This window comes from Myxocyprinus asiaticus, chromosome 1, assembly GCF_019703515.2.
Source record: "Myxocyprinus asiaticus isolate MX2 ecotype Aquarium Trade chromosome 1, UBuf_Myxa_2, whole genome shotgun sequence".
Taxonomy (NCBI): domain Eukaryota; kingdom Metazoa; phylum Chordata; class Actinopteri; order Cypriniformes; family Catostomidae; genus Myxocyprinus; species Myxocyprinus asiaticus.
Genome location: NC_059344.1, coordinates 15813604 through 15838999, shown reverse-complemented (window position 1 = coordinate 15838999; position 25396 = coordinate 15813604). Strand labels below are relative to the sequence as shown.

General features: G+C 38.8%; 1 protein-coding gene across 1 annotated transcript; it reads right to left on the bottom strand.

Annotated features, from left to right (window-relative positions):
- Positions 1-9199: 9199 nt before the first annotated feature.
- On the bottom strand, positions 9200-16413 carry LOC127456260 (potassium channel subfamily K member 1-like). Its single transcript, XM_051724705.1, has 3 exons — positions 16077-16413; positions 13892-14287; positions 9200-9555 (listed from the first exon to the last, which is right to left on the bottom strand). The coding sequence occupies exons 1-3, from the start codon at positions 16411-16413 to the stop codon at positions 9200-9202; spliced, it is 1089 nt and encodes a 362-aa protein (XP_051580665.1).
- Between the last annotated feature and the right edge of the window lie 8983 nt (positions 16414-25396).

The window sequence follows — 25396 nt, the reverse complement described above, 5'->3', positions numbered from 1 at the left end:
CTTAATATTATACTATGTACAAGTATACTGCTATCCACATACAGTGCATCTGGAAAGTATTCACAGCGCTTCACTTTTTCCACATTTTGTTATGTTACAGCCTTATTCCAAAATGGATTAAATTCATTATTTTCCTCAAAATTCTACAAACAATACCCCATAATGACAACGTGAAAGAAATTTGTTTGAAATCTTTGCAAATTTATTAAAAATAAAAAACAAAACAAAAAATCACGTACATAAGTATTCACAGCCTTTGCTCAATACTTTGTTGAAGCACCTTTGGCACCAATTTAAGCCTCAAGTCTTTTTGAGTATGATGCTACAAGCTTGGCACACCTATTTTTGGGCAGTTTCTCCCATTCTTCTTTGCAGGACCTCTCAAGCTCCATCAGGTTGGATGGGGAGCGTCGGTGCACAGCCATTTTCAGATCTCTCCAGAGATGTTCAATCAGGTTCAAGTCTGGGCTCTGGCTGGGCCACTCAAGGACATTCACAGAGTTGTCCCGGAGCCACTCCTTTGTTATCTTGGCTGTGTGCTTAGGGTCGTTGTCCTGTTGGAAGATGAACCTTTGCCCCAGTCTGAGGTACAGAGCGCTCTGGAGCAGGGTTTCATCAAGGATGTCTCTGTACATTGCTGCATTCATCTTTCCCTCGATCTTGACCAGTCTCCCAGCTCCTGCCGCTGAAAAACATCCCCACAGCATGATGCTGCCACCACCATGCTTCACTGTAGGGATGGTATTGGCCAGGTGATGAGCGGTGCCTGGTTTCCTCCAGACATGAGGCTTGCCATTCAGGCCAAAGAGTTCAATCTTTGTTTCTCATGGTCTGAGAGTCCTTCAGGTACCTTTTGGGAAACTCCAGGTGGGCTGTCATGTGCCTTTTACTGAGGAGTGGCTTCCGTCTGGTCACTCTACCATACAGGCCTGATTGGTGGAGTGCTGCAGAGATGGTTGTTCTTCTGGAAGGTTCTCCTCTCTCCACAGAGAAACGCTGGAGCTCTGTCAGAGTGACCATTGGGTTCTTGGTCACCTCCCTGACTAAGGCCCTTCTCCCCCGATTGCTCAGTTTGGCTGGGCAGCCAGCTCTAGGAAGAGTCCTGGTGGTTCCAAACTTCTTCCATTTACAGATGATGGAGGCCACTGTGCTCATTGGGACCTTCAATGCTGCAGAAATATTTCTGTACCCTTCCCCAGATCTGTGCCTTGATACAATCCTGTCTCGGAGGTCTACAGACAATTGCTTGGACTTCATGGCTTGGTTTGTGCTCTGACATGCACTGTGAACTGTGGGATCTTATATAGACAGGTGTGTGCCTTTCCAAATCATGTCCAATCAACTGAATTTACCACAGGTGGACTTCAATCAAGCTGTAGAAACATCTCAAGGATGATCAGTGGAAACAGGATGCACCTGAGCTCAATTTTGAGTGTCATGGCAAAGGCTGTGAATACTTATGTACGTGATCTTTTTTCGTTTTTTATTTTTAATAAATTTGCAAAGATTTCAAACAAACTTCTTTCACGTTGTCATTATGGGGTATTGTTTGTAGAATTTTGAGGAAAATAATGAATTTAATCCATTTTGGAATAAGGCTGTAACATAACAAAATGTGGAAAAAGTGAAGCGCTGTGAATACTTTCCGGATGCACTGTAGCATTTTTTTTAGGGATAAGTTTCTTTAACCCTTTAATGCATACATTGGGTCTCCCAGGAACTCATTCCACACCCTGTACCTTATCCCTTTTTATGCCCACATCTCTTTAGTATTTCTCAATCTTTCTCTTATGAATAGTGTAAAAAAAAAAAAAAAAAAAGAAAAAAAAGCAAATTAATTATAACTGCTTAGTTACCAAAAGTGTAAAGGGTCATAAAAGACCCAAGATATGTAATAGTGTCACTATTTTATTATTTTTTAATAATTATTCCATAAATCGTATTTTATGATTATTTCATATATATATATACGTTTACCATCACAGGATATACAGAATATTCCTTTGTTTATTACAAGACAAATGAGTTCTACACTGAAAAAATGGAAAGCAGCTCTATTGAATATACTAAACCAGTACACTTAAAATCAACCTAATACATTTATGTTTGAGATGAGAACATAATTATATTGTGTAAAGTCCAAGTAAAATTCACCACAGTCATAAAAAAGTGATATGATAACATTGATATGAAATGATCAAATTAATTCGGACTTCTAACGGATAGTGTTCACTCAACATGATTTTTAATGCTTTCTCAATTTACTTAATTCAACTGAGTTAATTCAACACAATTCTTTAGCATGTGGTCTCAGCTTAATTTCATTGAGTACAATCCAACTATGTTTACTTAATCCAGTTGTGTTGGGACTAAGATTTGTTGCATCAAATTATTTCTGAAACGGGACAGAGGATTTACATTTCCCAGCATGCTTTGCATGAGACTGGATTAAAATTAAGTGTTATTTTAATGTATTTCTACACAAAATGAAAGAAGATGGAGACTTGTTAGTGTTTAAGTTCTGTTCTGTTGGGATTTAGAGAGATTTTGGTCATGGTAGATATTTTTCGGAGGTTACCATTGTGGAGAAGAGTGAAGCTAATGGTTAGGTCGAGGATGGGTGATTTACAACATTGTGACTTGCTGAACGATATGTTTATATTGCTTTAATCATAAAGCAAAGACTAAAGGTTCATCAGCTTTCAGAGTGACTGAGGATCAGTAAATTCTCAGCAACACCATCCTTGTAATATTGAACAAAAAGTTATCTATAATATGCTATAATGGCTAACAGCAAGCTGACATTGTTAAATTGAATCGAGTAATTTGGACAGATCTAATTAAAGTGAGATTAACATAATTCTTTTGGGTTTATGCAACACAAAACATTTAAGTAGAGCCTACATTTTCATTTCATATTAAGGAAACTAATTTTCATTATGTGGAACCATTGTCCATAACTGAAGTACGTAAAACCAATGAAAAAAATGTATTAGTGTATATACATATCAAATGATGACTATATCATGTTGATTTTTTGTGCAACAATGCTAAATTATCAGTGTCCCATATGCGTGTACACATAAATATTATACATGCTTTTTCTGTCTCAATGTGGCGTTGATGTTTCAGTGATTGGCTTGATTTACATTTGACATTGCTATTTGACAAAGAAGCATTGTGGAAGTAAACTATAGCAAGTGCAACACATGAACAGTATGACAAGGCTATTGTTATTTGGGTACACTACTGAAATTATGTAAGTAATTATTATGTAATTATGTAGCTTAGGGGTATCTTATGTGTTAAGTACAGCTCCATATGTGTTTGGCAGCCAGATGCATCTCATGAAATTTTAGTGTGGAAGTAATGATTCCTGTTCTGTGATTTGTTACATCATCTCTTTGATATATGAACAAATAAAATATAAAAAAATATCAAGATATACTCTATTCTATTATTTTCTAATTGTCTTGAAAACATTTTGAAAATTCTACTATCTATCTATTCTGGGCATTTAGTAGATTCATTTGTGAGAGATATATTCATGCCCGGTCCCTAAAGACCCGAGGTATGTAATAATGTTTGCCGAAACATACATGCATTTAAGGGTTAAAACAATATTACAGGTTGTCAACCGGATTCTGTTGGGGATCTTAGGCTATGTGTCTCAGCTTCATTACCGACTGTGAGTTTTTGTTATATCCTACTGTCTGAACAGTGTTTAGGTGTGGCTAAAGCAGCTTGTGTGGCAGATACTTTTGATGTTAGCGCACCTGCTTGAATATATGACATTAGGCCAGTTTTGTAGAATCTTGTGATGGCTGTACATATGATCTACGTGGTTGGATCTGATTCTAGATCAGTGCAAGAGGGCAGGTTGAAACTTGTCGCTGCTGATCAGAGTTCAGATTAGCTATTGCAGCTGTGGCATGTCCAAAAAAAAGGAGAACTTCTGCAAGTAAGATACAATCTCTAAACCTCTGCTTTGTTGCATTTTTTCACCACTCCAGATCACAGAATCCACTGAGATCATTAATCAAATAGCATTAAAAAAGGGGAGTAAAACGTCAGGTTTGTTGAGTTAACCTGCTCCAAGCTTCCTCTGTCTCTTATTACAACAATTTAGCTTCAAATGACTACAAATTAGCTTTTCAGTGGACTGAGTTAATATTGAATTCTTGTCATGCTTTAAACATCACCATGCAACTGCTCTTGGCTAGGATACCAAAACATTTAATATGTATAACCACATAAGACATAAATGTAAACGATTACTCATTACGCATTACTCAACACACTTAACCTATTTTTCAAGATTCATTCTAAAGGGGAACTTCATTAAGCCAAGAATAACACAACAATGAAAGGGGGATTGGCGAAAAGAAGGAAGAGACAGAGTGGGAACTCACAGATCACAAAAATGGTTCCTGATCATAGTTGTACACTTCCTGTTAGTTCAGAGTGTGGTGGTCTTAGTACTTCCTGTTTTCCTGTAGCATTGACCCTTCACACCCAAGTATTAACTGCAGGAAATGTTCTAAAAGAAGACAAACCTAAACAAAGTGGCATTGACTTGGGTAGACTTATTTATTATTATATGTTACATTTTCATCCATAAACCATTGCAGCCTTGAAAATAACTGTTAATAAAATGTACATAGGTCACGCTAAGGTAGTTTAATGATGAAATCTGAACTTTTGTACAAAAGAGAACTTCAGTATTCAAATTTGCTTATTTAATTGGTGTCTAAGAAATAGTGCAGACTCTTAAAGGGACAGTTCACTCAAAAATGATCATTCTTTCATTGTTTACTCACCCTCATGTTGTCTCAAACTTGTATGACTTTCTTTTTCTATGCAACACAAACAAAGATATTTTAAAGGATTTATGAGGGGATTTTGTCCTTACAATGCAAGTCAGAGGGACCTAAAAACATCCAAGCTCCAAAAAGCATAAAAGGCAGCATTAAAGCAATCCATACGACTCCAGTGGTTAAATCCATGTCTTCTGAAGCGATACAATGGCTTTGGGTGAGAAACAGACCAAAATGTAAGTTCTCACTCAAAATTTTGACATCTGCAGTCTCTTTAGCACCTTCTTGAGAGAAGCTCGTTCAACCTTCCTCGCACTTGACGCATGCGTAAATGAATAAATGACGAGAGAATGATCCTTTTTGGGCATTGCAGCGGCCTCCTATTTGGGCCCCCCCAGCAGGTGGCTCCCTAGGCAACCACCTAGATCGCCTGCGCCTAGAAATGGCCCTGCTTAGCCTCACAGGCTCCAAATGGTTGGGATTAGGGTGGGGCAGGGTTAGGGCATCTGCTGCCTTCTAGGAACAAACTGTGGCCCTTTTGTACAATGGGCATTTATGCACTGCTTCAGACGAGGTAGGACTATAATTTACATGTGAATAATTATATTAAGGACCTTTTATAGTTGCTCAAATGGAAATAAAAACATAGTATAAAGTCTTTTCTGTGGTAAAATTACCCAAATATTGATCGGGACATTTCCAAATTTCTAAAAGTTGGTAGGGACATGTCCATATCATCCCTACCTAAATCTACGCCTATGATATATATATATATATATATATATATATATGTATATCCATTGGCCTGCATGCAAAACTCAGTAAATTTTTTACTTTTTGACAGGAAATATTAAATTTAAAAGTTGAACAAAGCCTTCTGGAAACATGCAAAGTCAAGTTTTAGTCGAATAATTTGGATATAGATAATTCAACATCAAGTTGAAGAAGGGAAAGTGCATTAAGAAAGAGGTAGAGTGAGAAAGAAAAAAGTTATTGTAGTGGTATATATTGTAGTTCATATTAGCCAGATTGTGCTTTTTATATAATGTCAGACATTATATTTCAGTTTTTAGAAAGTTGGCACAACCAGGGGACACATCTTTCTTTGCACAATCTAGTTACAGAGACTGATGATGTATCTCAGGACACTTACTGTTTCAGTGATATCTTTTTCAGGATGTAGAAATATTTTCTCCATACCATTCCATAAAATAATAACAATAATAATAATATAACGGCTTACAGCACATTTAAGAGAAAATCGACATAAATGTGTCATTAAAGAGGGCCCCATTCCTGTACTTTGCCTAGGGTCCCCAAATCACTAAATCCGCACCTGCAAACAATCATAAATGATATTTTCTTATAAGCTGGAGTATTGTTTGAATTAAGTAAAAAGGTAGGATTTACTTAATATTTTCAAGTTCATGGTTAAACTAACTTTTTCAATGTAGTAAGTACTTAATCTTTCTATTTACTTCACCACAACATAACTTTTTTTCAGTGCACTTGGAAACTGTCCAGTCCTCAAAAATAGTTCAGATTGTCCCTTTTTCAAACTATCATATCTTAATATAAGTTTGTGAGAGAGCAGTTAGACAATGTGAATTTTATTTCATGCGGGGAGAGGGGGAGGGGTGGAAATGTAATGATCTTTTGAAATCTCTCTTGAAAATTACAGTGTGGTAATATTACAACATCTCTACAAGATCAGAGCTAACATTTAAGCCACCTTGATAAATATAGACATGCATGTAACACCTGCTGACTGTAAATGTAAATGAAAGAGCTGTCGACCGTATGAAAGCATTAGAGACTATGCTAACAAGGTCATCCAAATACACCCCATGGACACGAGATAAAATGGTGTCAAACATAAAACATATTGATAACAGGTTATTTATATGTTAACTTTAATGAGCTCTACATGTTGTTCACAGACATGTTGAAAGTTGGTTAAGGTTGAGGTAAGGGTTTGGAAACCTTAATTCCATGTTGTTGATGTTTCATGGTCCTCATCTTAAATGAGTGGGGAACCCCCTACAATTCAGCAATTCTTCTGGGAAGATAACGTCACACCCCTTTCGGTGAAGGACCCGTGTCCTGTTTGTTAATTGCAGGACAAAGATGCAAGCAGTTCAGTCTTTAGGATCATTTGGGGAGATACAATCTTATTCATTTGCTATTTTTATTTTCAGTATTAAATGACTTTTTACGCTTTTTAGGCAACTGTATGCACTCAAACAAATATTTTTTTGGCTGAACTTGATTCAATCGTGGACAGTGGTTCCACATGTTTGAAATGAGTGTTCTTCAATTAAAATGAATATATAATTTCAACTCAAATGCTTAAAGTAGAGGAAACCTAACTGAATCAGTCAAACCCAACAAAATTTAGCATGTCATAATAATTCAAATTAAACTCTTTTTTCTTAATGATATGATAGCTAGTGACATGAGTTGTTAGCATGCTAAATACACACCAGTTGGAAGCACTACTGAGTGCAACTTGGTCACTACGTTGTGGTTAGCACAACAGTGCTTAACAAATAAAGCAATATACAGTACACTCAAAATGAATTGCTCCTCAACCTAGGCTCCACTCTTCATCATGATGGTAACCTCCAAAACTACAACATAACAGATTCTTCTAAATCTCAGCATAAAACATTAAACATTAAGTCTCCCCTTTGTATTCATCTTGCACAAAGACACATAAAATAACACTTAATTTTAACATTTCTCTCCCTGTCAAGTCTCAAGCAAAACATGCTGGTAACTAGAAATCATCTGCCCAGTTTCAGTTAACCAGACAAAACATATTTATGTTGTCCCACCGCAAATGGATTAAGTAAAGCTGACAAGACATGTTCTTTAGGTGAATCAACTCATTAAATTCAAGTTCGTTTGGTTACATGAATTAATTTTTAAATAATATGAACATCAGAGGTTTGAGTAAAACTGATGAGTGTAATTGACCTGCTTCTACCGACTATAAGCAATGCAAAAACATTAGGGTCTTTTTTGGAAACATTAGTGCTGGCATAAATACAACTCCTGTGATCCCATCAACAGAATCAACACATCAACATAAGCAGTTCTGGCCAGCGATGATGTGATGGAAATTAAATACCATATTTTCTTCTCAGTTCAATATGATCTTGCAGGAAATCGCAGTGTTAGATCCTAATTTTTTTCCAGCCAAATTCAGGCACGATGTGCCCAATTCCGGGCAAGCGCTACAATTTAGCAAATGTTCAAGCCCTGAAAATTGGCAGCACAGAATCCACTCTTTTTCTTTATATTCAGCAACACTACAAGTATTTATACCAAAAAGTATTTTACCCATTATTTAATTAAGGAGCAACATTTATTATCACATATCCATATTACACAGATTCTGATTAGTCAATCGCAGCCTTCTATCGCAGTTTTCCAATGGCAACAATTTCCTACATAGCTGTACTAGTTTTATGTCCTTTGTATCACTCTTTCTTCTAACATAAAAAAATTATATTTCAACTTAAATCAATATTGCATGTCCATTTATTTATTTATTGGTAGCCTCTGTAATAAGTGGGGTCCTGCATCGGGGTCCTGATGATCTTATTACACATTATTTTTTATTTATAACAAGGCTGACCAAACATTATCCCTGTTCATAGCCTAGACTAAGTGCCAAACGGACTGTCAACACTGCCTCTAGTTCAGCCTAACTGGGCTACTGCAGAACTGGACAGAAAATGTCTGAAGACCATAATAGGAGTATATGACCTCATTGCAGAGTAAGAGGCAGAGCTTGTGAAGTGTTTCAGTCTGCTGAAGTCAGACTGGCAGAGGAGGGAGGCAGAGCCATCAGTGCTGGGCACAGATTGTGACTCACCATCTTACACTCTCACGCACCTGCTCCCTCCCTCCATGTCGTTACTCTGATGAACAACATGCGAAGCAGTAATGATGTATAAAAATAAAACAAAATGGGCACATCATCTAAGATGATATCTTCATTTGAATATGTTTAGTGTACTTTAAGTCAAGAAGGTATACTGAAAATGGGGTATAAAAATATGATAAATACTGTTGCTATTTCACTTTTTTCAACATATTAATAATATGATAAATATTGTTAAATATTTATAAATATATATTATGTACATTTATTTATAATGAAGATTATAAATAAATTAAACCAGCACTACACCACTCTGTCCAACCAAATTGTTAGTAATATAGTTTGCAAAGGCTGTCACCTAGTGGTTACAATCTTCTGGCTGCTGTTATATCAAGTTCTTTTATACAGTATATGTCTATTACAGGAGGCATGCAATAACATATTTGTTGGATGTAATTTATTCGTCTCACACTTTACCATTCTATTTTTCCTATGTTGTGGAAGTGGATTGATATAAATCAGGGCTGGGGTCTGGTCTTAGTGAAGGGAAAGGATTTTTCTCTGTGCTTGCCAAACACGGTGGATCAAGGTCTGGTGGCAGTTCTATTGTTGGGGTGGCTGGTGAGTTTGAAAATGCAGGGGAGATGGTGGATATAGGAAGGGTGTATTGAGGTTCCTCCTCTGGATCTGCCAAATCTCCACTGAGCACAAGCTCATCCAAACCCACCACCATCAGCTCACCCTCCCTCGGTCCAGCGAAAAACCGCAAAACAGCTTGAACCTGCTGCAGCTCCCAGAAACTTTCCAGAACAACAAGCAAGACAACCAGCCCTAGCATCAGGTAACCTGCAAAGAGAAAAAAACTATTCATGTAGTTTCTATAATTTCCCTCAAACATTGATTGCTTAATGATGGAAAATTCATCCAGCAACATGTGATTATCACTGTAGCCGTATTATAAACATAGCCAGGGGTGCTATGTCCCAAACATATTTTACATCTAGTCCCTGACCTTAAGGTAGTGTGAAAGTTGAATCAAAACATTAGAATTGTTCACAGTCCTGAGCAAGTGTATTACTGCCATTTTGAACATATAGTGCGGTGTTATGGTGGTCAAATCTTTGAAAGATTCTCAGAATAGAGTAGCATACTATATGGCAGCACTACACCGATCAGCCACAACATTAAAACCACCTGCCTAATATTGTGTAGGTCCCCCTCGTGCCGCCAAAACAGTGCCAACCCGCATCTCAGAATAACATTCTGAGATGATATTCTTCTCACCGCAGTTGTACAGAGTGGTAATCTGAGTCACCATAGACTTTGTCAGTTTGAACCAGTCTGACCATTCTCTGTTGACCCCTCTCATCAATAAGGCATTTCCATCCACAGAACTGCTGCTCACCGGATGTTTTTTTTTTTTTTGGCACCATGATGGTTGATGTGAACATTAACTGAAGCTCCTGATCCATATCTGCATGATTTTATGCACTGCTGCCACATAATTGGCTGATAATCACATGGATGATTGTTGGTACCAGACAGGCTGGTTTGAGTATTTCTGTAACTGTTGATCTCCTGGGATTTTCACATACAACAGTCTCTAGAATTTACTCAGAATGGTGCCAAAAACAAAAAACATCCAGTGAGTGGCAGCTCTGCGTATGGAAACGCCTTGTTGATGAGAGAGGTCAACAGAGAATGGCCAGACTGGTTCAAACTGACAAAGTCTACGGTAACTCAGATAACCACTCTGTACAATTGTGGTGAGAAGAATATCATCTCAGAATGCTGTTCTGAGATGCGGGTTGGCGCTGTTTTGGAGGCATGAAGGGGACCTACACAATATTAGGCAGGTGGTTTTAATGTTGTGGCTGATCGGGGGCCTGGGTAGCTCAGTGAGTATTGATGCTGACTACCACCCCTGGAGTCAGGAGTTCGAATCCATGGCATGCTGAGTGACTCCAGCCAGGTCTCCTAAGCAACCAAATTGGCCCAGTTGCTAGGGAGGGTAGTCACATGGGGTAACCTCATGGGCGCTATAATGTGTGGTTCTCACTCTCGGTGGGGTGCGTGGTGAGTTGTGCATGGATGCCACAGAGAATAGCGTGGGCCTCCACACGTGCAACGTCTCCGCAGTAATGCGCTCAACAAGCCATGTGATATGATGTGCGGATTGACGGTCTCAGACGCGGAGGCAACTGAGATTCGTCCTCCGCCACCCGGACTGAGGTGAGTCACTAAGCCACCATGAGGACTTAGAGCGCATTGGTAATTGGGCATTCCAAATTGGGGAGAATTTATTTTTTTTTGTGTACAGTTGTGCTCAAAAGTTTGCATACCCTGGCAGAAATTGTGAAATTATAGCACTGATTTTGAAAATATGACTGATCATGCAAAAAACTGTCTTTTATTTAAGGATAGTGATCATATGAAGCCATTTATTATCACATAATTGTTTGGCTCCTTTTTAAATCATAATAACAACAGAAATCACCCAAATGGCCCTGATCAAAAGTTTACATACCCTTGAATGTTTGGCCTTGTTACAGACACACAAGGTGACACACACAGGTTTAAATGGCAATTAAAGGTTAATTTCCCACACCTGTGGCTTTTTAAATTGCAATTAGTGTCTGTGTATAAATAGTCAATGAGTTTGTTAGCTCTCTCGTGGATGCACTGAGCAGGCTAGATACTGAGCCATGGGGAGCAGAAAAGAACTGTCAAAAGACCTGCGTAACAAGGTAATGGATCTTTATAAAGATGGAAAAGGATATAAAACCACAAACAACCACACCGTCTGTTTCCAGAGCAGCCTATATTTCTCCTGAGGTTACCTGTGGGTTTTTCTTTGTATCCCGAACAATTCTTCTGGCAGTTGTGGCTGAAATCTTTCTTGGTCTACCTGACCTTGGCTTGGTATCAAGAGATCCCCGAATTTTCCACTTCTTAATAAGTGATTGAACAGTACTGACTGGCATTTTCAAGGCTTTGGATATCTTTTTATATCCTTTTCCATCTTTATAAAGTTTCATTACCTTGTTACGCAGGTCTTTTGACAGTTATTTTCTGCTCCCCATGGCTCAGTATCTAGCCTGCTCAGTGCATCCACATGAGAGCTAAAATTATGGGAAATTAACCTTTAATTGCCATTTAAACCTGTGTGTTTCACCTTTTGTGTCTGTAACAAGGCCAAACATTCAAGGGTATGTAAACTTTTGATCGGGTCATTTGGGTGATTTCTGTTATCATTATGATTTAAAAAGGAGCCAAACAACTATGTGATAATAAATGGCTTCATATGATCACCATCCTTAAATAAAAGACAGTTTTTTTTGCATGATCAGTCATATTTTCAAAATCAATGCCAAACTTTCACAATTTCTGCCAGGGTATGCAAACTTTTGAGCACAACTGTATATGGCATGACACATAAGTCAGAATAAATGCTGATAGTAGGTGTTTTAGTAATACCAAGATAGGAAAATAAGCCATAAATGAGATCTCTTTAATATCTCAATTGTTTCACCAACACTCCACAAAATATTTCAGTCTATTTTTAAACAGATAGCTCACCCAAAAATGTAAATTCTTTCATCATTTACTCACCCTCATGCCATCCCAGATGTGTATGACTTTCTTTCCTCTGCTGAACACAAACAAAGCTTTTTAGAAGAATATCTCAGATCTGTTGGTCCATTCAATGCAAGTGAATGGTGGCCAGAACTTTAAAGCTCCAAAAAGCACATAAAGTCAGCATAAAAGTAGACTCAAGTGGTTCAATTCATGTCTTCAGAAGTGCTATGGTAGGTGTGGGTGAGAAACAGATCAATATTTAAGTCCTTTTTTACAATAAATTCTCCTCCCTGCCCAGTAGTTGGCAATATGCATGAAGAATGTAAATTGCCAAAAACAAAAGAAGAATGTGAAAGTGAAGATTCATAGTAAAAAAAAAAAAGGACTTAAAAATGTATCTGCTTCTCACCCACACCTATCATAGCACTTCTGAAGACATGGATTTAACCACTGGAGTCATATGGATTACTTTTATGCTGCCTTTATGTGCTTGTTTGAGCTTCAACATTTTGGTACCCATTCACTTGCATTATATGCACCTACAGGGCTGAAATATTCTCCTAAAAATCTTCATTTGTATTTTGCATAAGAAAGAAAGTCATACATGTCAGGGATGGCATGAGGGCGAATAAATGATGAGAGAATTTTCATTTTTGTGTGAACTATTCCTTTAAGATCTACGCATTTCAATTAACAAATTTCCATCAAGTTGAAATGAATATCTTTAAATAGTTTGCATTAAATCAGAACAAATTTGAAGCATTTTATTAAAATTAATGAGGAATTTGAACTTTACAAATGTAGTAAACAAAATTCATATGTTTTATACATTACAGTTTGATAAGTGGTTGAGTAACTATATTTGCTTTTGCATTAATTGAACTTATTTTTTACTTTTGTAAAGTTAAGCATTTTTAAATAAATCTAATTTAAACCACTTGTTTAAATCGTACTTTTGCCAGGAATTATAAAACAATAATTTTTAGATTTACACGTTTCAATTTTATTACAAAATTCCATCAAATTTAATTGAGTTATCTTTAACAAAATAAAATATATAAGTAAATATTCTAAGTTTTATTAATTAAATTTTGTTAAAAGTTACACAATTAAATTTTTAATAGAATTTTGTTATGAAATTGAAATGCGTACATCTTAAATATAGGCAAAATATATATATATATATATATATATTTGAATGTGCAAATGAGATTACATAAAGTCTCCTGCTTCTCAGATTTTTCTCCTGTGAAAAAAAAATCCAGTAATCTCATGTGTCACCTCGAGAACAATGTCTTAGCAACATCGCAAAATGTGCTCAGATATGCCAAAATACCAAAATCTGAAAAAGATATAGACGTCAATAAGAAATCAAACAACTAAATACATTCAGATTTGTCACCTTTTGTATTATTTGTGTCTATTTTAGGATTTAGGTATTTCAGGAGAAACATCTGAGACAAAGTTGATGTTTACATGAGACATAGCTGAGAACTCCATTATGTCTCCTGAGCTCTGAAAAAACAACTTCTAATCAATACAATTTTCCTCTGGGCTAACACTGACACAGGTTGAGTGCCACATCTATACTGAAGGCACTCACAGGAAGTGGCAAACTCCAGTCCCTGACGCGCTGCTTGGCTTTGGGTCCTTCCAGGCAGGTAGTCGCCAAGTCCAATTGTGCTAAGAGAGATGAAACAAAAATACAGCGACTCCAAGTAACTCCAGTCGTTCTCCAGCAGGCAGAGGGCACCAGCAGGTAGAAGAAAGAACAGCGTTGCTGTACAAAAGCAGAGTATGCTGCAGTGCAGCAAAGCAGCATGGTTACGAGACAGTCCCCAGTAGACTTGAAGGTTCTGAATAGGGGTGTGTGTTACCCAGGGCAGAAGGGCATGTGTGAGACAGGACAGCAGCAGCATGGTGAGAGGGATGCCCATGAGGCAGTACATGACACAAAACAAACGACCTTCATCTGAAAGCGGTACGGTGGTACCATAGCCTGCAAAACAAACAAAAAGACCTGTAAAGATACAGAACCTATCTTTCCCCTTAAAGCTGAAGTGTGTTATTTCTGCGCCACTGAATGGAACTGCAAAAATAAACAGTTTCCAATAATTTTTCCGAATACACCCCCTGTCTGCTGCTGATGACAAACAGATAGTCCCACCCCAAACTCACTCCATTGGCTGAGTCAATGTTGATATGTTGGGCTGGACGTGTTGCTCAAACAAACAAAACGAATTTTTATAGCACCACAGAGACACAGTGTTTACAGTTTTTGAGAAAATTAACATACAAATTGCTTTCTTATAGTTGTCTCTGCATATTAAGCTGGGATAGGAGAAAGAATTTTAACACCACAAGTTACACACTTCAGCGTCAAGTATGTAATTTAGGGGAACAAAGATTAATTGATTAGGACTTGTATCACACAAGCCACCAGCGCACAATATACTAAGTCTGCAGCTGAAACAGACTATAGTTTATAGTTAGAGCTTAGTTACAGAAAGACTATAGTTTTTAGAGAGAAAAATGAATTTGTTAGTTATGCAAAAAATTACAGGTTTATTGTAAAGATAAATAACTTGTAAAACATTTTTTGCATTGGGTGTATAGATCTAAATGCACATTTTAAAATAAATTAAAATGACTCTTAAGATCATACATTTGGTTTGTTGACTATGTACTCAAAGGAAAGTAGTGGGATAAGCTTAATTCCTCAAGAATGAAGTTCTCAAGTCCTCAAGAATAAAACAAAACAAAGTTATCAAATGGGCAAAAAGTCAAGAGAGAAATTTCATTTAAAAAGTTTTACTTCTAATTAAATTAATATGTAATTTCGAAACATATGTATAAAATCATGACCACTCACATGATATGAAGACTCCAGTCATATCAGTAACCTCATAAAAACTGTTTTACTCTTCATGGAGAGGGTCCCCTCATGAGGGCAGCCATGTTAGGATCACATGACCCGCTAAATACTACTTGCTTAATCTCAGTAACTGCCCTGTTACTGGATACTTTTACTCTTGGATTAAATTAATCATGGCTGACAGTGAATAGTGAAATTCTATAGTGGCATTTTTAACAAAAAACTATTGGGGTTGAATGATACTTCATCCGAGTTAAAGATGACATGTTCAAAAAATTACTGAGTGCACCTATAAGGGCATGGATAGTTTACCAACATACGTCTTCACACAGGTGCCCTAGCAGGGAAACCACAGATGTAGTCACATCAACTAGTGGACATGTTCAACAAGGTTTGACAACCAAAAAGTGTCCAAATACATTTCGTTTTAATTTTGAATAATAGGCTACACTGTTTTTTTATTTATATATTTTTTTTACCAAACAAACTTCTTTTTGTGAAATTATTTTGTTATAATGTAAAAAAAAAAAATATATATATATATATATATATATATATATATATATATATATGTGTAAATGTAATTGGTAAACACCACAACGGAATATACATATATTTTCATATAATATATATCAAAATATACATTACATATATGTTAAAACAGCCTTCTGATTATGACCGTCTACTGTTGATCCAACAGATGGTCCCGCCCCCCAGCTCATGCCATTGGTCTGTACTTTATGTCATTATCGCTCACATACTTTAGGATATAGTTGCTTCATAAGTTAAGTTAATATAACTTGAGCAATTATCATGCTCGACTTCTTTTCTTTGAGGGTTCACAAACTTCAACCGCATGGCATTCTTGGATCCGAGACATGCACCGGTGTTTGATTCATGTCTGACAGCTCACCTGTAGTTGTAAGAAAGGTAGTCACGAAAAATAGCGACGAGGTGAAGTCGAAGTTACATTCATCGCTGTCTGATTTCAATGCGGCCACACCGCGCTTACTCGCCGCGAGCACCTTCAGTAACAATCTATCCAAACTGCTTTCAGCAACACACGGGCTATCCGCCAAAAAACGCGCTTTAATGTCACGCACCTCTTCAACGAGCAAATTCACCTCGGGTTGCTCCAATATCGTAAGAACAGTAGCACCGACGATAACATACAGACAATAAATGATTATCATGAAGGTGAAAGCGTGAGCGAGTAAAAAGTTATGCGCTTTATCTCCAAACTGAGTCATTATTGAACTGCTTTTGTTTCTGAGTCGCCCCAGTGTGGCAGAGCATCACTGTGTAACCAAACCTGGGCTCTGACACGGAGCGTTCAACACAATGTTAAAAGTTTAATGCAGCAGATCAGCAGACGTCTGTGACACCAGCCTCAGCTTCTTTCGACTAGTTAAAAACTATATTTCTTTAATCGTGATTTGGTAATTCATAATTGTGACAAATTCATAATTTGGAGGAAAAAATGCATTCTTTTTGAGGGAAAAAGTCAGAATTGGTACGTTATTATTAGTTAAAAAGTCAATAATTATGAGATACTCAGTCAAAATTATGAGATACTAAATAAATTATGAGATGCTAGACTTAATTATAAGTTACTAAATCATAATTATGAGATGCTAAGTCAGAATTTTGAGATACTAAATCAGTAATGAGATGCTAAGTCAATTATGAGTTACTAAATAAAATGATGAGATGCTAAATCAGAAATATGATATAAAAAGTCCAAATTATGAGATGCAGTCATAATTTTGAGAGGACTTTTTATCTCTTAATTTCGATTTTTTTTATCTCATAATTATGTCTTTTTATCTTGTAATTTTTACCTTTTAATCTCATAATTATGCCTTTCTCATAAATTTGACTTTCATCATTCTGACTTAATATCCCTAATTTTCACTTTCTATCATAATTCTGACTTAATATCTCATAATTCTGACTTTCTATCATAATTCTGATTTAATATCTCATAATTCTGACTTATTATCTCATAATTTTGACTTTCTATCTCATAATTCTGACTTAATATCCCATAATTATGACTTTCTATCATAATTCTGACTTCTCATAATTATGATTTTCTATCATAATTCTGACTTTCTATCATAATTCTGATTTAATATCTCATAATTTTGACTTTCTATTACAATTCTGACTATCTCATAATTTTAACTGTCATAATTCTGACTTAATATCTCATAATTATGACTTTCATCATTCTGACTTTCTATCATAATTCTGATTTACTGTCATAATTTTGACTATCATAATTCTTATTTACTATCTCATAATTAAGATTTTCTATCATAATTCTGACTTAATTCCTCATAATTATGACTTTCTATCATAATTATGACTTAATATCTCACAATTTTGACTTTATATTATAATTCTGACTTAATATCTCATAATTTTGACTTTGTCATAATTCTGACTTATCTCATAATTATGTCTTTTATCTTATAATTTTGACCTTTTAATCTCATAATTATGCCTTTCTCATAATTCTGACTTTCTATCTCATAATTCTGACTTAATATCCCTAATTTTCACTTTCAATCATAATTCTGACTTAATATCTCATAATTATGACTTTCTATCATAATTCTGACTTAATATCTCATAATTCTGACTTTCTATCATAATTCTGACTTATCTCATAATTCTGACTTTCTATCATAATTCTGACTTCTCAAAGTTATGATTTTCTATCATAATTCTGACTTAATATCTCATAATTATGACTTTCTATCATAATTCTGACTTAATATCTCATAATTCTGACTTTCTATCATAATTCTGACTTATCTCATAATTCTGACTTTCTATCATAATTCGGACTTAATATCTCATAATTTTGACTTTCTATCATAATTCTGACTTACTATCTCATAATTTTGACTTTCTATCATAATTTTGATTTACTATCTCATAATTTTGAATTTCCATCATAATTATGACTTAATATCTCAGTTTTGACTTAATATCTCATAATTATGACTTTCTATCATAATTCTGACTTAATATATCTGTAACACTTCTCAGTGGAAGGAGGAGGCGAGAAGCAGATTTCCTGGTTCAGGTAAGCGTTTTATTTTCCTCACTGCGGCAAATACACACTTTCAGGGCTTTTATGCTATTCAATAAGTCACTCTAAAAATACACAAACTACATCACAAAATAAACTCTCAACTTTGCAATAATAAATTCTTAGCTTCACAATCGGGTCTCTGGTGCCCAGGCTCTCTCTCTCGTCTACCTGCGGTGTGGCTCTATTTATGCCGCTCTCCCCGTGCTCACTGAAATTAGAGGCAGGTGTTAGACATAATTTAACTCAGGTGTAAGCACCCTTACCACTTTCTCTCTCTCCGGAGAGATACTTGACCACGCCCCCGCTGCCACATATCCCCACCGCCCGACTCAGACCGGGGCGGCATCCGGCCTGCCTACCACTCCCCCCATTCCTGGAAAGGAAGTCAGCGACAGCCATCTGCACTCCCGGTCTGTGGACCACCTTGAACTTAAACGGCTGAAGAGCCAGGTACCAACGGGTGATCCGGGCATTGATATCTTTCATGCAGTGGAGCCACTGGACTGGGGCGTGATCGGAACAGAGGGTGAAGGCCCGCCCCAACAGGTAGTATTAGAGAGTGAGGACCGCCCACTTGATGACGAGACACTTGTCAATTTGGGGACACACCTGCCCGTGGCCCAAGTGGAACCCCAGATACCGTACCTCCACCCGCCCAATCGCGCACTTCTTTGGGTTCGCTGTGAGTCCCGCTCGGCGCAGCGATCTCAGAACCGCCCTCAGATGTTGCATGTGCCGCTGCCAATCATTGCTATAAATGATGATGTCATCTAAATAGGCAGCGGCGTAAGCTGAATGCGGTCTGCGGATTCAGTCCATGAGACGCTGAAACGTAGCCGGGCTCCAAACAAACCGAACGGAAGTGTCACAAACTGGTGTAATCCAAACGGTGTGGAGAAGGCGGTTTTCTCACGGGAAAGTGGTGTCAAGGGGATCTGCCAATAACTCTTTGTCAAATCCAGTGTCGAATAAAATCAAGCATTGCCCAACCGATCGAGCAACTCATCAACGCGAGGCATTGGATACGCATCAAATTTAGACACCGCATTGACTTTCCTATAATCCACACAGAATCGCACAGACCCGTCGCTCTTAGGCACTAGAACAACAGGGATGGACCAATCACTGTGGGATTCTTCTATTACCCCCATATCGAGCATTGCATCCAATTCTTCCCGAACGATTTTCTTCTTGTGTTCGGGTAATCCATGGGGCGGCTACGTACCACGACCCCCGGCTCGGTCTCAATGTGGTGATGGATGAGGTTTGTACGCCCCGGTAGAGGAGAGAACACATCCGCAAACTCCTGTTGCAACCTAGCAACCTCCGCGAGTTGACTCAGTGAGAGGTGGCCTCCGCAAGTGACCGGGGTGAATGTTTATGTTTTGAACTCACCTCCGGTCCGAGCTCCGCCTTCTCGGGAACTACCGTAGCCAACGTCACGGGAACCGCCTCCCTCCACAATTTCAGGAGATTGAGGTAGTATATTTGATGTGCGCCCCCTCTATCGGTTCGTTTACTCTCATAATCGAGATCTCCCACTCGTCGTGTGACCTCAAAGGGTCCTTGCCACTTGGCGAGTAATTTAGAGCTCGATGTGGGAAGAAATACAAGCACTTTATCTCCCGGTGCAAATTCCCTTAGCTGAGTTCCCCTGTCATACAGTCGGCGCTGTCGTTCTTGAGCTTGGAGCAAATTCTCCTGTGTTAGCTGTCCCAAAGTGTGGAGTTTTGCTCTAAGATCAAGAACGTATTGAATTTCATTTTTACTGTTTGAAGGTCCCTCCTCCCAGGCCTCTCGCAATACATCAAGCACACCGCGTGGGCGTTGCCCATACAGCAGCTCAAATGGGGAGAAGCCAGTGGAGGCTTGCGGGACCTCTCGTACTGCAAATAACAGGGGGTCAAGCCATTTATCCCAATTTCTAACATCATCGTGCACGAACTTACGAATCATGTTTTTGAGGGTTTTATTAAATCGTTCCACCAGGCCATCCGTTTGAGGATGGTATACGCTGGTGCGAATCGATTTAATATTTAACAACTCGTACAGTTTGCGTAGTGTCCGTGACATAAACGTTGTGCCCTGATCAGTGAGGATTTATTTCGGAATCCCCACCCGGGAGATTATTTTGAAGAGTGCCTCCGCGACACTGCGTGCTGAGATGTTGCGAAGAGGCACTGCTTCCGGATATCGCGTTGCATAGTCCACTAGGACCAATACAAAGCGATGTCCGCGTGCTGACCGTTCTAATGGCCCGACGAGGTCCATTCCAATTCTCTCAAAGGGGACCACGATCAAAAGGAGAGGGCGCAATGGCGCTTTTGGGGTGGCCGGTGGGTTAACCAGTTGGCATTCGCGGCATGCTGCACACCACCTGCGGACATCGCCGCCAATGCCCGGCCAATAGAAACGGGCTATTAGACGGTTCAGTGTTTTCCTTTCTCCTAAGTGACCTGCCATGGGATTATAATGAGCCGCCTGGAATACCATTTCCCGACGGCTACTTGGAATCAAAAGTTGGGTTGTATCCTCTTTAGTCTGAGCGTCCTGTGTCACTCTATACAACCGCTCATTTATAATCGCAAAATAGGGGTATGAAAGGGCGATGTCCGGCTGGAGACGTTGACCATCAATGACTCTCACTCGGTCGAAGGCGTGTTTGAGGGTTTCGTCTCATGACTGCTCCAAAGGGAAACCCCCCTCAGGGAATTCCCTGAGAAGGGGAGGGGCTGCAGCCTCTCCCCCTCTCTCGTCATTATGACGCAGAGCTGTCGAGGACGGCCCCGTCTCCGCCTCCCCTGCCAGAGCATCGCACATTGCACATCTCACTGACTTCATACAGGACCCATTCGCGCAAATTCCCTTCAATAAAACTCTAAATCAGGCCAATCAGTCCCCAAAATCAGCGGATGGGTGAGGCGGGAACTAACCGCGGCCTGTACTCTATGCTTTTTCCCCCGGAATTTAATCGTCAGGGTCACCACCGGATACTTGTGAATATCCCCATGCACACATTTCACCCTCACCGTTTTAGTGGTGTCCAATGCCTCGGGTTGAACCAAGCATTGGTGGATAGTGGTTTGATTACACCCGGTGTCCACCAACGCTTGGCGAGTACCCCCCTTGACACTTACCGGTACCCGGTATGCTCCGGCCCGGTCGGGGGCAGCCTGCGGGAGGTCAGAGACCCGCACCACTGTCCCCAGCTCCATCAGAGGGCACTGATCCCGGAAGTGGCCCGGGTCCCCGCACCTCCAGCAGGCTGGCCCAGGCGCTACGCCCACACTTGTGTCGGCGGGCGCTCCCCCTGAGGGGGAGAGTGGCGGAGCATCGGGATAGGGGAAGGTGTCGGCTCCCACACCCGGGGAACTGGTCTCAGTGGCTGAAGTCCTCCTCGTCTGCGTGGGGCAGGAACGGGACCTGGAGAGAGAGCAGAACAAGAGGAGAGAGGGGAGGGAAATGAGACAGGGGGAAGAGAGAGAGAGTGGGAGGGCTTTTCCGCCCTCGGGATGGTCCTCCACAAGCCGGATGGCTTCCTCCAGCGATGCCGGGCAGTGGCACTGGACCCACTCCGCCGTCCCTTTTGGCAGTTGATGTATTAATTGCTCCAGTACCACCTGGTTGATGATCCTGTCAACGCCGTGGTCCCCCGCTAGCAACCATCTTCGGCAGGCGTCGCAGAGCCATTGGGCGAAGGCAAACGGGCGGTCGGAGCTCTCCAGCTTCAGGCTCCGGAAGAGTTGACAACTTTCTTCCAGACTTCGACCAACCCGTTGCAGGATGGCTTTCCTTAAGTCTCCGTAAGCCAGGAGGCTCGTCGCTGGTAGTTGTTGAGCCGCGAGTTGGGCTTCCCCAGACAGTAGCGGTATGAGTCGGGCCGCCCACTGGCCGAGTGGCAAGCCCCAGATCTCGGCGGTGTGCTCGAAGAGATCCAGGAACGCCTCTGGGTCATCCGCCGCCCCATCTTTTGTAACGCAGGCAGGAGTAACGGCGTGTGGGTGTCCGGGGTCGCGGCTGGGGATGCCTCCTGGCTGAGGAGGCTCCAGATCGTCTGTCAGTCCTCTGCTTGAGCGCGCATGAGCTCCACAAACTGGCGGTCTTGATCTTGCTGGAGCTCAAGCAGGGATTGCTGGTGGCTCCGATGTAAGCCAGCGAGGGCTTGGAGGAACTCAGCCAACTGGGAGGACTCTACGGGGCGACTTCCGTCCATCTTCAAACCTTTTTCCCGGGTTTCAGCACCAGTGTAACACTTCTCAGTGGAAGGAGGAGGCGAGAAGCAGATTTCCTGGTTCAGGTAAGCGTTTTATTTTCCTCACTGCGGCAAATACACACTTTCAGTGCTTTTACGCTGTTCAGTAAGTCACTCTAAAAATACACAAACTACTTCACAAAATAAACTCTCAACTTTGCAATAATAAATTCTTAGCTTCACAATCGGGTCTCTGGTGCCCAGGCTCTCTCGCTTGTCTACCTGCGGTGTGGCTCTATTTATGCCGCTCTCCCCGTGCTCACTGAAATTAGAGACAGGTGTTAGACATAATTTAACTCAGGTGTAAGCGCCCTTACCGCTTTCTCTCTCTCCGGAGAGATGCTTGACCACGCCCCCGCTGTCACAATATCATAATTATGACTCTCATAATTCTGACTTAATATCTCACAACTCTGTCTTTTATCTTATAATTTTGACCTTTTAATCTCATAATCATGCCTTGCTATCTCATAAGTTTGACTTTCTATCATCATTCTGACTTTCTATCATAATTCTGATTTAATATCTCATAATTTTGACTTTCTATCATAATTCTGACTTAATATCTCATAATTCTGACTGAATATCTCATAATTATGACTTTCTATCATAATTCTGACTGAATATCTCATAATTTTGACTTTCTATCATAATTTTGATTTACTGTCTCATAATTTTAAATTTCTATCATAATTCTGACTTAATATATAATAATTATGACTTTTTATCTTATAATTTTGATTTCTAATCTCATAATTATGCCTTACCGTCTCATAACTATGATTTAGTAGTATATCATAATTCTGATTAAGCATCTCATAATTCTTACTATCTCATACTGTAATTTTGATTTTTTAATCTCACAATTTTGACTTTTTAATCTCATAAATATTCCTTAGTATCTCATAACTATGATTCAGTATTTCATAATTCTGATTTAGTATCTTGTCATTTTTACTTAGTATCTCATGATTTTGACTTTTTAATCTCCAAATTATGCCTTAGAATCTATGATTTAGGATCACATAACTAAGCATCTCATAATTATGAAATTTTTAGCTGCACGTTTTATTTCAAAATAATAAATTTTATCATAAAATTATGAATTTATCTCAAAACTATTCATTTGCCTCTTATAATTATAACTTACCAAAGCACATTTTTTCTTTGTGGCGGAAATGGGCTTCCATAACCAAATCTTGACCTGTTAAATTATTAGGTTGCAGAATGAGCTCTCCTCAATGATGTCATCAACATGTTCACTTTTTAAATGTTATTTCTGGTGCAGTTCTTACTAGAATCTAGCAAAATATCTAAAAGAGAATGCTTAACATTCATTTAAAATTATACAGATTCAGAACTATACTCTGAAACTATGCAAATGTGTTGATTTAAACTTGAGAACTATTTTTGAGTAATATAGAACACATGAACGTGCAATGGACGTCAGTTTTTACAGCAAAATGACTTTTTTGTCTGGCTGTTTCTCAGCAAAACCTATCATGCCAGCAGACTTGAAATATGACACGTGAACTACTTGATGCTTTTGGGCCCCTTTTAATCTTAAAGTGAGGCACTATCCACTGCCAGTGAACAGGCTGTGATATTCATTACAACGTTCAGGAAAGTCATTCGAGTGTGAAATGACATGAGGGTGAGTAAATTATAAAAAATTACATTTCGAATTTTTGAAAATTAAAGGAGTATTAATAAAAGTCTACATACTTATCATATAAAACAATACAATAAATACCATGTGACTACATTTCATAATGTATTTGTTTTACAGGCCCACATTACAAAAAATAGTAAAAGACGTGAAAAAAAAAAAAAAAGACCAAAACAAAACTGAGATAGTCCTTTGTGGCTGGTCACTCATCCACACACAAATAAATTGTATAGAATTAGCTGTTCGGCTTCACCCAGCTATAAATATAAGACAGTAAATATAAACTCTGTGAGATCTATGGGACATTTTGGCAGCAGGTTCTATTATACTAACGGCAGTAGATGCTGACATAACTGTGTTTTTACCAAGCCTGAGAAAATCGGACTGAAGAGTTACAGTAAATAAGCCTTGGAGTAAAAACATTGATGAGGTTAGCCATTTTATCAAGTTATTATTTCCTAGAAATAATACTTGCCTTGAATGTCTAGAACAAAGAATTTGTTGATTCATTTAATCATTTTTAAGGGTGGCATGTCACTGGGGTCAAGTTTAAGGGATAGTTCACCCCAAAATGAAAATCCTCTCATCATTTACTTACCCTAATACCATCCCAGATGTGTATGATTTTCTGTCTTCTGCAGAACACAAAAGAAGAATTTTAGAAGAATATTTCAGCTCTTTAGGTCCATACAATGAAAGTGAATGGTGGCCAGAACTTTGCAGTTCCAAAAAGCACATAAATGCAGCATAAAAGTAATCCACAGACTCCAGTGGTTAAATCCATGTCTACATAACTGATATGACAGGTGTGGGTGAGAAATAGATCAATATATAACTCCTTTTTTTTTTACTATAAAATCTCCAATTTCACTTTCACTTCACATTCTTCTTTTGTTTTTTGACGATTCGCATTCTTCATGTATATCGTCACCTATTAGTCGGGGCTAGTCAAAGGTAAAGAGTCATAAAGGACTTACAAAAGGACTTAAGTATTGATGTTTCTCACCCACACCTATCATATTTCTTGTGAAGACATGGATTAAACCACTGGAGTTGTATGGATGACTTTTATGCTGCCTTTATGTGATTTTTGGAGCCTCAAAGTTCTGGCCACCATTCATTTGCATCGTATGAACCTACAGAGCTGAAATATTCTTCTAAAAATCTTCATTTGTGTTCAGCAGAAGAAAAGTCATACATATCTGG